The 13,308-nt window shown below is 38.1% G+C and overlaps 1 protein-coding gene across 11 annotated transcripts in view; it reads left to right on the top strand.

Annotated features, from left to right (window-relative positions):
* The window catches only part of HSPG2 (heparan sulfate proteoglycan 2), a 2,126,006-nt gene that overhangs the window by 778,892 nt on the left and 1,333,806 nt on the right, over nt 1-13,308 (top strand). For all 11 annotated transcript variants that reach the window (XM_044063227.1, XM_044063230.1, XM_044063231.1 and 8 more), the window contains one exon: nt 3,401-3,597. In XM_044063227.1, the coding sequence (XP_043919162.1) occupies nt 3,401-3,597 (197 nt within the window). The remainder of the gene's footprint in view (nt 1-3,400; nt 3,598-13,308) is intronic.

The following is a 13,308-nucleotide window of genomic DNA, read 5'->3' on the forward strand; positions in this document are numbered from 1 at the left end:
ACAACAGAACAGATAAAGTATGTTTGCAATTATACAGATATTAAACAGTGGTTTAGATTGTTTTACAATGATAATATATATTTCACCATAGCTTAATAGTGACCTTGTTGTAAACCAGACATATACATAGATTCTCTACAGTTGGTTAAGGAGTTTCACAGTATGCAATCCCAGAAATGCACATGTGTAATGGTTTGGGAATAAAATATATAGGTAGGACAAGTGCAGGGACAGAGCCAAGAGCTGCTTAAGTGTGATTTTAGAAGTTTTTTTAATTGTTCCATAGAGCAATTAGAGGGTATTTGGGTGGGAAGTGTGTTCCATATTTTAGGAATGCAGTGCGAGAAGAGTGATTTCCCAGCTGATTTGTTAGCTTTGGTGATGTCCAGAAGTAGTTTTATTGGGGTGTGGTTGTATAAGATTATAGAAAGCAGGGTTTATTAAAATGTTATTAAAATATTCTAGCTAAAAGTATAGACATTATGTAAAAAGTTGATGACACTGACAGAAATAAACTCAAGATTCTTTTACAAATTGTAGTATTTAAAAAGTCAAGTTTCTTGATATTATTGGTTGTTTTGCTTGTGAGAAAATAAGAAGAGTTAAAGAAATTCAAAGTGTAAAATAAAAGAATATGTATTTACAGAGTCAATCACACAGTCATAACAACTTCCCACATGCTATACAGATCCTTACAAATGATATCCTGGACAACTGTGGTGATTTACTTACAGGCTTAGTAAGTTTACCAGGAGAATACCCTATGCAAATAAAACATGATGCTATGACAGAGTTAACATGCTCCAAATAAGAGCCCCAGTAGCCCCCAGGAGTAGAGTGGATAAAAAAGTGAGTGGAAAACCTTCCTTGAGAAGCCATAAATGACCATAGAAAGTGTGAATACTATGGTTGCTGTTGTAAAGAAATATGATATTTGGGTTTATATTTATCAAAAGATCGGAATATTGTGTATAAACTAAAACACTACTCATTGTTTACTATTGAAAGTGGTATCAAGTATGTCAAGTGCCAAGCTGTTTTCAATATTAGACGAAAAGCATGGATTTTGGCAAATGAAACAAAGTACAAAATGTTTGCATTTATTGCACTGTTAGGAGTTTACAAATTCCTTAGACCACTATTAGGTTATCAGCACCAGAAGTGTTCCAAAGAGTTGTTGCACAGGTGGTTGAATACTTAGTGTTTATTACCATAATTGCTGAACTGCTACTGGGAACTCTGATCCCAGAATAGCATGACAAGAGACTGCTAAAACTGCTGAGTAGATGACAACATCATGATATCAAGTTAAATAAGAATGGTTACTTAAAACTCTGTCATGCCCTAACATCATAGGGACAGAAACCTGATGCAGCAAAAAGTCGAGCAGTTGTGCAAATGCCAACGCCAAAAGGGAAACAAGCATTATAAAGCATATGTAACCACTGGAGTACACCACTCTTCATTGTTGAACCCTATTCCTGTTTATCTTCTTTTCAGAGGTGAAAGTGCATGACCAACAGTGATTGCATGATAAGAAGAGTGGTTATCTCCACTGCAGACATAGCATGCTTTTGGAAGTCTAGATGCTCTGTATTTATCATATTTTGACAACTGTCTTATATTTAGTGTCAAGAAATACCCATGTTTTAAAAAAGGTTCTGGGGACTTTGATTATACAACTGATGATGACGGTATGTGCATAATTGTTACTGCTATAAAAGATGTGTGTATAAATAATGAATAAGTAATCATATTTGTTAACCAGGTAGACCACTGGACACACAGTCGCTTTTCAGGGGTGACCCAAGAGCAATGTCTGATTACGTGACTTGTTCAAGGTCAGACATTAGACAAGTGAGGGTTGAGGGAATTAAACCCTTTACCATACGGATTACATTTTGCAGTTGTAACCTCTGCACCACCTCTGATTAAAATGTATCCACTGTAGTTATGAAGGCACTTTGAGTAGCTCATCTGGATCTAAATAGCAGGACTGCACAGATAAAGAATTATGTCAATGTATACTACACTTTTTCCACCATTTATAGAGTGCAGTGCAACTGTGTAAAGTCCAACAGTGTTTTATCAAGAAATAACAGAGGTACAGAAATAAAACTACAGGGATATGTTTAGGGAGCTTATACTGTACTATGTCCTGTAGGCTTGTAAATTCCTATATCTGTTCTTTAAGGAACTGTCAGATCAGGTTATTAAAAAAAACAAACAAAAATGTTGAACAAACAAGACACAGGTACATTTGTTTGAAGGTGTTGTGAAAGCAATGAAGTTCAGAGTATGGATGGCTAACACTAGTTCAACATATTTGTACAGAAAACTAATATAAACAATGGGGAAAAGAGGACTGAGTTTTCAACAGTGTCTGCCTAGGTTATGGAAGAGATTAGTATTTGTTCTTAAATTATACACTTTTGTCTACTTTTAATAAATGCTTAAACTGTTGTATGTGCACTAAGAAATGTGGATTTGGGGTTATGTCAAATCAAGCTTCTAGAAGATGTGGTTTGCAGGCTTGACATTGAAACTTATGAAAACATTGATTACTTAGGAGTATCATAAGATAAATGATTGTCTGAATTATGATGAAGACTAAAGAAGGTAAAATTTGTGTTGTATTATCAGGGTAAGATGACTTAACATTTGTGACCTGTATGCATTTCATGATCAGAGCTTCCATGGAGTGGACTGACTTGCAGAGAGGGAATGAAAGGTCAAACTAGTAAAGCAAAGAAGGTGATTTAATGACAAGAGCTCAGGAGACATCACTTCTTAGAAATAGGATAAAATTGGATAATTGCAGTGCATTACCACAGTAAAGTGTAGATTGCAAGGCAGTTGATTTATTTTTGAAAATAATTTGGGGTAAATGGAATAATACTCAAGTAATAGATAACTGTGTTGGTAGTAGAACAGATACATTTAAATATTTCCATTGACATACGTTCATATAGTCATTAAATGAGTTTTATGTGGATTAAGGAAACGTGTTGGTTAAGTTGTATTGAAAATGGGAAGTGAACACAGAGACAAGTTGAGCAAAATTATGTCTGCCATCTGTGAAAGTTTGTTTTTTAACACCATGAAAAAGTGTCAGCATAGAAGCCTTTAGATATATCGGGGGATTATCAACAAAGTTTGGGAGGGTAGCATGTTTTATAGAAGGGTATGTGGAAGAATAGTAAGATACTGTCTGAAAGTAGAAATGAAGGCATTTCAGAGGTAATATGAATTGCTAACTACCTGACAGTAAAGTCGAGGCTTTAATTTTTTTAAAACAAACAATTATATGTCTAACAAAACCTTCAAAACATTTTGTCATGTAAGGAGAATTAGTTCATGTGAATTTTAACATTAAAATTATTTCCTGTGTTATGTAAAGGGTAATTGGCAGTATGAATCAGGAGCCCCTGTGAACCGGGACGACCTTATGATGACCCTTGCGAATGTGGAGAGTATAATGATTCGCACGGCTTATGACAACAAGATGGTCAGCATTGGCCTTAGTGACATCAGCATGGATCACACCACTGTGGAGAGCACCAGTCAAGGACCAGCTCGCTCTGTGGAAGAGTGCAGGTACGTAATATAAAAGTTTAACACTTGCTTACAGTACCGCTTCTATGTAGATGATGATCTTTTTTCAAAATGGTCTTGTACTGAAGGTCTGACATCATTGAGTCCTATCCTACTGTTACATACTGTTACACAGCTGCAGTCTAGAACTTGCAGACAGTTTGAAAAAAATGGTTTTATGAAAAACAAAAGCAGTGTTTAAACAGTGGCAGTTATCTACTGATGACACTCTGCTTTTTCAGTAAGGATGACAGGCACTGTGAATACCCAACTTAATGATGAGGTTCTGGCCTTTTGGGGCTGATTTACTTTAAATACACTGCTAATGAATGCTTAAAAGGCTAAGTAAAACAAGCTGTTTTGTAATAGAACTCAGTGTTTTTACCTAACAGCTTGAAGACTAAATGTCCATCCTCATGCAGCCCTTTGCATAGCTGCCTATCCTCCAAGGGGTTGTGGTACTGGACATCCACAGACACCCACCCACTCAAGATGGACACATCCATCCTCACACACCAGCTTCAACACGTGTAACTGATCCCATCTAATGTGGGCATTGCTCAGGCTTTAACCCTCTGGGTCAGCTGAGTTGGCTTCTAGTGCACAAGTCAGGCATCCCCCCCCACCCCCACCGAGTGGACAAAGACATCTTCTGAGACCATCTCCAGCAAATTCAAAAGTCACTAATTGATCCTATCTCACCTGGGTCACACTCATGCTTTATCCTTCTTTGTCAACTGAGTTGGCTTCTAATGCACAAGCTGAAATTTGCATTTACAGCTGTGCTTTTGTTTCCATTACAAAATCCATCATCGTGGTAACTTTGAGTGCAGCTGGGTCCTGCGCAGAGCCAGTCATTTGTCCCCACTTTTCCAGAAGTGGGCCATAGTGTACACAGACAAGATGCTGTCATCCTGTCATGCATTAACTCAGTGGCATTTGTAGCTTTAAACTTGTAGAGTATTAGGCTAGCTAGCATGCACCCTGAGATGGTACAAGTTCAAGTGCATTGTCCGGATGTTTGTAGCAGCAGGCAGTATTTGTCCCACTTCTGTCCTCCCACCCTCTAAAGACCTGTTTAGACAAATCCTCACTTTTTATTTTAACAGGATAACTCAAAGGATCCAAGCCAGACTCTTTTTAGCTTCAGACAGTGGTCATAAGATCAAGGGTAAATGCAGTATGTAGAAACTAACCATTCATAAAGCATGTTTTTAGGAGATGAGAAACATCTGGAGTACCCAATGAAATCCCTTGTGGACACTAGGATACTGCAGACAAACAGTAGCCATAACTCAAGTTTGACCTTCAAATTCTGAAGTTGTGAAGCAAAGTTCTTACTCAGCTTAAGCACACTATCACCAGTTTGATCATTCATCTGTAACCTGTCAACCAAGACATGGTTTAAAGTTACAGAAGGTACTACAGTGCCTTTCATACCTTTAGACTAACAGCAGCACATATAGGGGCTAAAGATGGAGGGGTCTTGATCTAAGTTAGCAACAAATACAACTCTAGTTGGTTGAACAGGATGATGGCCTGGAGTTCATTCATATCCAAGTCTCCTTAGATAAGGTTCCTTACCATGTCCTGGCCAGCTACAGGTCATCCTGTATGATGGACAAAGCATACAACTCTTATCTACACCTACTAGATGTACTCACCATCCAACCAAATACCCTATTCATGGGAGACTTTAACTACCCTTCTATAGACTGGGAAATGTACACTGTCTTTAACTCACAGGCACAACATTTTCTAGAATTTATCAACATGAACACCCTGGACCAGGTAGTATGTACTTCAATCAGAGGATCAAACATACTGGACCTAGAACTCACCAACATAGGAGAGCATTGCACCTTCCTCTGTGTCATGTTGTCATTGGTGAGGTCTGACCACAAAGCTGTTTCCCCTGAAAAAAAAAATCAAACCAGAGAACCCAACTAAACCTTTAACCGAACTATTCTAAAGCAAACTACATCCTGTTAAGCAATAGTTTGTCAAAATTCATGGTTCCTTAAACCTCAGAGAATACAGTTACCTGCACAGAATTATTCGCAGAAACTCTGTACAAACATGTAAATGGCTGCATTGAGGCAGCCATACCTACCAGAAATAAGCTCAAATGTAACACCAAAAACAAACCCCAAAGGTAGAATCCTTACCTTAACAAAGTATATAATAAAAAAGTCACAGACAAAATCAGAAAGAGCAACTATCACAGAGACAAGAGCTTTCTGATTCAAGTAAACAAGAAACCAAGAAGTGTATTGTAAGAAGTTCAACAGAGACAATTATGAGGTCAGGATAGTCTCCAAGGCTAAGGACAATCATAAGACTTTCTTCAACTATGTAAGGAACCTTAAAAGTAACACTCAGAGGTGTGCAGAACTGGCTATAAATAGTACAACCTTCATTTTTGTAGGGTGGCAAAGCCAATCTACTGGCTAATAAATTTAGCTCTAACTTCACCCCAGCCCTCTCTCTCGCAACTGCTGTGAAATTCTTTCTAGCATATTTCCTGCAGTTGTCAACAGGGAGCAGGTCCCGGGGTGCTCGCTTAGGCCAAAAACACTGCTTCACTGGGCCATGACAGTATCCCTTGTTACCTCTTAAATAGCCTAAAACATAACCTAGCAGGACTACTTGAAGTACTCTTCAACTTCAGCCTCAAAGCCGGTTACATGCCAGGTGAATGGAGGGCTGCAATGATCATCCCTCTTCATAAGTGTTGACCATCTGACCCCGGGAACTACAGACCCATCAGTCTTGACAAATCTAATAAGCAAAGCCATAGAATGAATTGTCATGGAAATGATCAGCAAGAACACTGAACCTGTCCCAGTTTGGCTTTTTAAAGGAATGTCTTGCCTACTCAACCTGGTAAACTTCTTCAAGAAGGTCACCAAGACTATGGATGAGGAGAAGATGACGAATATCGCCTACCTTCACCTGGCCAAGGCATTTAATATAATACCCCACTCAGGTATTGTTGATTATCTCTCAGAGCTAGGCTTAAATTCCCTACATAACTCATTGGATTGGTGGCTGGCTTACAGATAGGATGCAAGAAGTCAGGATCATTGAGACCACCTCCACCAGGAGACAGCTCAACAGCAGAGTACCCTATGGCTCCTGTTTTACATCTTCTTCTCAGAATACAAGGCTAATGTCTTAGGCCTCTGACTCACCAAGTTAGCAGAGGACTATAAATTGGGAGCTGTCATAGATCCCCACTGTAACAGTGGCATTCTACAAGAAGATCTAATACAAACAATTGACTGGTGCCAAAGCCACAGATTAAAACTTAGCATGAAGAAATGCATTATAGTGCCCTTCGGGAAATCATCTAGCCAAGATAATACTCCATTGTTAAAACAACCTTAAGAGTTGACCCAATAGTTAGGGATCTGGGAACATGTGTAGATAGTAATCTAGCATTTGACTAATATGTAGCCAAGATGGTAAGAACATTATTCTATGTCGACTATCTCATAAGTAAGGGTATTGCATTCAGGTCCATGAAAGTTATAGTCCCTATCAGACCCATAATTGAGAACAATGCCCCCATTGGCATGTACCTATCCAGGCACTTGTAACATTGGCATGCCCTCAAATGTTCCTCACCAGGAAAATCCAGGGTATGAATGTCCTGTCCTACACAGATTACCTTATGGCCTTATCTCTGTACTCACTCTCCTACAGGTTACTGAGAGGCTGGATGGGAATTCTGAAATTCAGCCCCAGTCTGGACCTCATATTACTGATGTACAGAGGTCGATAGTAGGTAAATTAATCTCTAACTTACATAGTCCCCTCTATGTAACCCTTAGCTACATATAGGTATCCAAGATACTCAGGAACAAAACTGGATTGGATCACATAGCTAAGCTTATAACGACCATGGTTGTCATTAGCATAGTTTAAACCTATGAAAATATCAGTACTACATCATGTAAGTAAGAGGACTTGAGCTTCTTCGTTAGATATTTTAGTGAGTTTTAACACAAACCATCAGTTTGCCTACTGAGTTTTCTCATTATCCTACATAATGTTTTCTTTTTCTTATCAGACAATGTTGAGCTGCTTCTTCCAACCTGCAGTAATACTGCATTGTAACTGACCCACGTATTTTTGAATTTTGCTACAATTTTTTTTGTCTTCTGAACATTCTTGGTGAGGCTGATTCATATATTCACAACACTTTCTGTGAAAAAGTGCCTCGTCACATTTCATCTGATTCATCACTCCTCTGGCTTCAAATTTTGACACCTTGTTGTTTTATAACTGTTATTTTGGTAGGTGCTACTCTTTTGAGCTGTAGTTATTTTGTATTCAAGTCTGAATCGCATCTTTTTCAGTGATTACATTCTTGGTCTATATGTATTTGTCTCCTTTGTAAGCTTTGCAATGTTTTGCTCAACCTCCATCATGTCTGTCTCTTACTAGAGCTGTGGTGTCTAGAACTGTGCATAGCATTCTGACTTGAGATCTCACCACCTGTCTGTACATAAGTAGAAAGCTACTGTTTTCTGCTGATGATAGTACTGCTTGGTCATTCTTACTGTATTCTCACATTTAGTGCCCACATTTAGATTACATGAAAAAGTATCTCGGGTCCTTTTCAGTTTTTGCTGCTTACTCTGTCTCTCCCAGTTATGCAGTTTTTCATGGGGTACTTTGTTGTTCAGGTGCATTCTTTTGAACTTATTTTACGTACGGACTTAAGAGTTCAAAGTTCCACAACCTTGGCAGATATGTATTTATGTTTTCTAGTGTACCTCATTAACAACTTCATTGAAGTGTTTTGTATTAATGACAGAGAAGCTTGCTTTCATGCTTTTTATCCCCAGGTCCCTCTACACTGTAGCTGACATGCACATAACAAAAGGATTGTTCCCCGAACTTAATCTTGTGGTGTCCAATTAGAATTCTTTCTTCATTGTCACTACTTTCTGTTTCCTGTTGACAACTGGTTTCCCATAGTGGGTATTATCCCAATATTTCACTCAAATATTACATAATTGTTATATTTTAATGTTTTTTTGGCCCTAAACCCTTACTGAAATTTAAAGGAGAACTGCACCCACAGACTCAAAAAAAACATGTTTATTTCATCGTGGTTTGGTGTTTCCTACATTTTAACACCACTCTGGGACTATTTACAGGTTTTTAAATATTTTTATATGTAACTTCTGAGTCTGACCGCATGGGATCTGGCATCTTGAAGTAATTCTGATTGTTTAGTCTGCCTCTAGGTATCCCAAAATGCAGTGCTCGTCTGTTAAAAGTTACATTACACAGGCCTCTTTCTTCCTAAAGCTCCTGTCACTGCATTGATTTTTACATGCATACACTGCTCTCTTTCATTCAGTTAGTTTTAAGTAACATTTCATGCTGTTCAATGACTATTTAAAACTCAAACAGTACAAATGCCACAGAACAAATTTTCAAAGTGCTTTTTACTTCTGCTTCTTTTTAGAATGGCTAAACTGCATTTTTTGTGAAGCCTGAATTGTACTACTTTGACTCATCTCCCATCCCCCTTCACACCTAACTTCCCTAGGTGTCAAAGTGCTAAGGGTAATTTGAGCTGTAACCTGCTGTGACTGACAGCTCACAGCAGGAGACTTGACTCATGTACAGTTTCCTTGTTCTAGCCTTTGCTTTCTGTATGGGTAGGGGAAGGACCAGGGAGCTGTGAAGTCACAGCATGGGTGGGTTTTTATGACAGTCATGGTGATGTCAGTTTGGAGAGGCAACTGGCCAGAAAGCTACCTGTATTCAGTGGCCTTGATGACATCAATGAATTGGAGACTGCAGCAAGGGTGGGATAAAAGTTTTTAAAAGTGAAACCACCACAGTACAGTAAGGTACTGTTCTAGTGGAGAGAAACAGTCAATTTAAAATATTTTAAATGCTGTGTTGTTGTTTATTTATAGAAGGGACAATAAATAGGGAGAAAAAGCACAGAGAAGTTGAGCATTTAATAATAAACTCCAGTTGCTGTCCTTTAATTAGTTTGCTGTCATTCTTAGATAGATAGTTTGGTTTATAATCTTGGTGACCCAGTTTCTTTTTCATTAGGCTGTTACAGGTCCCTATTAAATTGTCGAACATTTCAAAGTTTGAATGTCATATGGTCGACACCATATGATTGAACTTTGAAAAGTTTGAAGGTGAAAGGCAATGGCTCCATATGCGCAGAATGGGAAAATTTACCTTTTCTGCATTGAAGTGTGGTCTCGGAGTTGGGGGGGGGTGCAGGAGGGTCCCCCCTGCTCAGAGCATTAAGGTAAGTTTTTTTTATCTTTTTTATTATATATTCGAGGTTTCAAGTTTCGCTCATATGTTGTCAAGCATATGAGGTTCAAAATTTTGAAGCTTCGAATATATAATATAGACCCGCTGTTACTCCCCTTTCCACTTTGGGGGATATTCAGTGTATAATGCATGCAATGTAGACATTTGCACATGACATGTATTTTAATACATTGTACACACTATGGGGGAGTTGTGTTCTGTGTCCCTAGCTTTTCCTTACTGGGTGTCCTACTTCATTCAGGACTAGGCCCTGACTTCAACAAAGAGATATTCCTATGGCAAAAGATTGCCTGTCTTTCCTTCTTTCTTCCTCCCTCAGTAAAGGAAAGATGGTCTCCAGTCAGTCATTCTCAACAAACTAACAGACCATCTTGCAACTGAGTCACTTCTGAAATTGGGTCACCGGCATCGCATACACCCATGTGCCAAGACTGATAATGTAAATGTTGATATTTCGTGTGGAATTGTGAAATTGCTTACATAATTATAGATAGTGCACATTTGGTTTATTATTTTGACCCTTTCTCGTTATCTGACCTCAATTCCATGAGTCACTTAATTGTCTCTACACATGGGCCCTTCAGTTCTCATAACTGGCTGGCCCCATATAACCCAATAGTTTAGGCCTCAGTTTTGGAACATCAAAAAAATGGAAACCAGTCTCAAAATTGCTTTAAGCGAAAAAGGAACTTCAGCAGGAATACTTCCTGAACCAAACTTAAAAGAAATACTTTGTGAACCACTAAAAAGTATATCTGAAAGAGGTTTAGTCCAGGGTCTTACGGCAATTCTTACTCCCAGGCAAAACTCAACAACCCAACTGTTGCTTTCTTCATTACATGAAAAATCGCCATGAAGTTATTATTTTTATTTTGTTATTGTTTTTATTCCCAACCTCATCGCCTTTGTAATATTTCTGCCCCTTAGTGGACCCCTTGTTCCCCATCATGCCTAACACAGCAGACATCAGAGTGAAGAGTTAAGCACTGCATGGGTATCAGTCTTGTCTAGTGATGGTATTTATATGCCATTTCCCTTTTTCTTGGTAGTCTGGAGATCCCTCTGTTGACACAGGTCCTGAATTTTCTAAATGTTTAGTACATGTGTTTACATGTAAGCCCACTAGTTAAGTGTTATACTTAGGTTCATAGATTAGTACTAAGCTAACTGCTCTTGTGAGCCATTTGAAGCCTAGCCAATTATCCCTTGTAAGACTCAAACCCTGCACCTTGTGTTTGTAAGGCAAACACCTTAACCAATAGGCCACCCTGCTAACCCCTTCTGTACTTGGCATGCTCACCAAACTCACTAGTCAGCCATTTTTATGGCAGCACCAACCATCTGCCCATGAGCCTTGCTGTTTCTTTCCAGGATGGGAAGCAAACACCAGCTACTCCTTCCTACCCCTCTCCATACTGTTGTCTCTGACAGGCACTGCAGATAAGCCTCCATCTCTTTGTTTCATAGATCCAACAGCTGGGAAACATTTGCATTTTGACTATATTATCTCATCTTGCCAGTGTCATCGTCTTCCTCACTTTCCTCTACAAAAATTACACTTTACCAACTCCATGGGCCTATAATTTTAAAATATCAAATAACTTATTATTGTATAATACAGAAATTCCAGCAGGTATTGGTGGACATCAGTACCTCTTTTGTGCTATCTTCTATTCATATCAAGAACCTCTTTTACTGAACTTGAATTGCAACAGTTGCCTTTTGCATTTTGGCAACATGTCTCCTACAGATAACAGTTGTAATAGGGTGACAAGAAGGAGGAGGAGCTATAATTCTCAAAAATGGAACCAGGTTGTCTGCTACAACAAAAAAGGCTCCGAGTTTTAGCAGATTTTTTTTTTTAATTTTGGTTACAAGAACTGTCTGGGGGATGAAAGGATGCAATATCTTTCCTTTTTCTATTTATTTAAAAGTTATCATACTTTTAAAATAGCACAGTATTATAACAGTTTTCCCATATTCATTGAATACTTGCATGTGTACATCAGTATGTCAAAGTAGTTCTTGTATAATTCTCAAACAATAATAACAGCATTCCAAACTAATCCAAAATAAAGACCATCACTATATGCTAAGTACATGTGTCATAACTAAATTAAATATACTTAATATTTCTAACTGATAACATTAAATATAGCAATGAGTATGTTATACTTTGTTATCTTGGCGCCATATGCCATTTTCAACTTTCCCCTAAGATTATTGTTAGTTTGAGTCAGAATTTATACTCAACCATTTCTTAAGTCTGTTCTTAATAGAACAGAAAGAATTATATTGTCTGTCTTATACAGTTTAAAATAGTTTAATGAATTCATAAATTGATAGAGGGGTGAGCGTTTTCCAAAGTCCATTAATTATTGTTCTGCTGACTTCAACAATTTCCATTATTTTGCTTTGTTATGGTCCATCTCTAAATCGCTAGAGAATTATGTCCCATCATCAACTCTTTGAGTGTATTAATGAAAACAGTTTTATTGACAAACTTCCAGCATGGTTTCAGTCCTGGCTATGAAGAGAGACTGCAGTCCTAGCGTTAATACAAGATTTGACACTGAGCAGAATCTTAACTGTGTTGCTTGTTCTCTATTCCTGGATTTCTGTAAACCTTTGGCATCATAAGCCACCAATTGCTGGTAACCTGTTTAGCTGAGATGGGCCTTTGGCGTGTCACCATTCATTTTGATAAGCCATTAACTTAAAAGGTCAAATTCAAATTTCCCAATGGAATAATATAGCCTCCTCCAATCTGCAAGTTTTCTCCTTAGTGTTCTACTATGCTTGTCCTTTTGTTCATATCTATTGTTATAAATGACACGTGTAAGCTGAGGGGCTGCTGGATTGACTGTTTTTGTAGACAGTGCCCCCATCTGTTCCATACAGAAAAAATTGCATGCAGCGTTAACTCGGTTCCGTCTTGGCTAAAGCTACCAAACTTATACTTGAATGTGAAAAAGTAAAGCATATTCTGTCTGAAGCACTTCAAGTGAATCAGACTCCAACCCAACATTTGCTAATTACATCTTCAGAGAGAGAGAGAATGCCCCTTCTTTTTGTCAGGTCCAGTGTACTCCTTGGCTTAATCACCAATGATCAAACAGAAAAGCTGAAAGCTTGGGATATTGTATAGAGGTAACCCAACTCATTGTCCATTGTCTGTGTCTTTTTGTTTGCTTGCCTTCTGTATGGAAGTTTGATTTTTCACCTATAAAAAGGAACAGGTTTGTAACAGTTCTTATTTGCTTATACTGTAATTGTGTCTCGTTTTCATTTTTCTAAACTAACTTGCGCTCCCCATTTTCTTAAAGCTAACAATGCAGTACACAGAATTGTTTTCAAGAAATGTCCATCTTTTCTTAACACCCTGTC

This window comes from Protopterus annectens, chromosome 2.part1 (genome assembly GCF_019279795.1).
Source record: "Protopterus annectens isolate FY-2018-M chromosome 2.part1, PAN1.0, whole genome shotgun sequence".
NCBI classification, from domain to species: Eukaryota; Metazoa; Chordata; order Ceratodontiformes; family Protopteridae; genus Protopterus; species Protopterus annectens.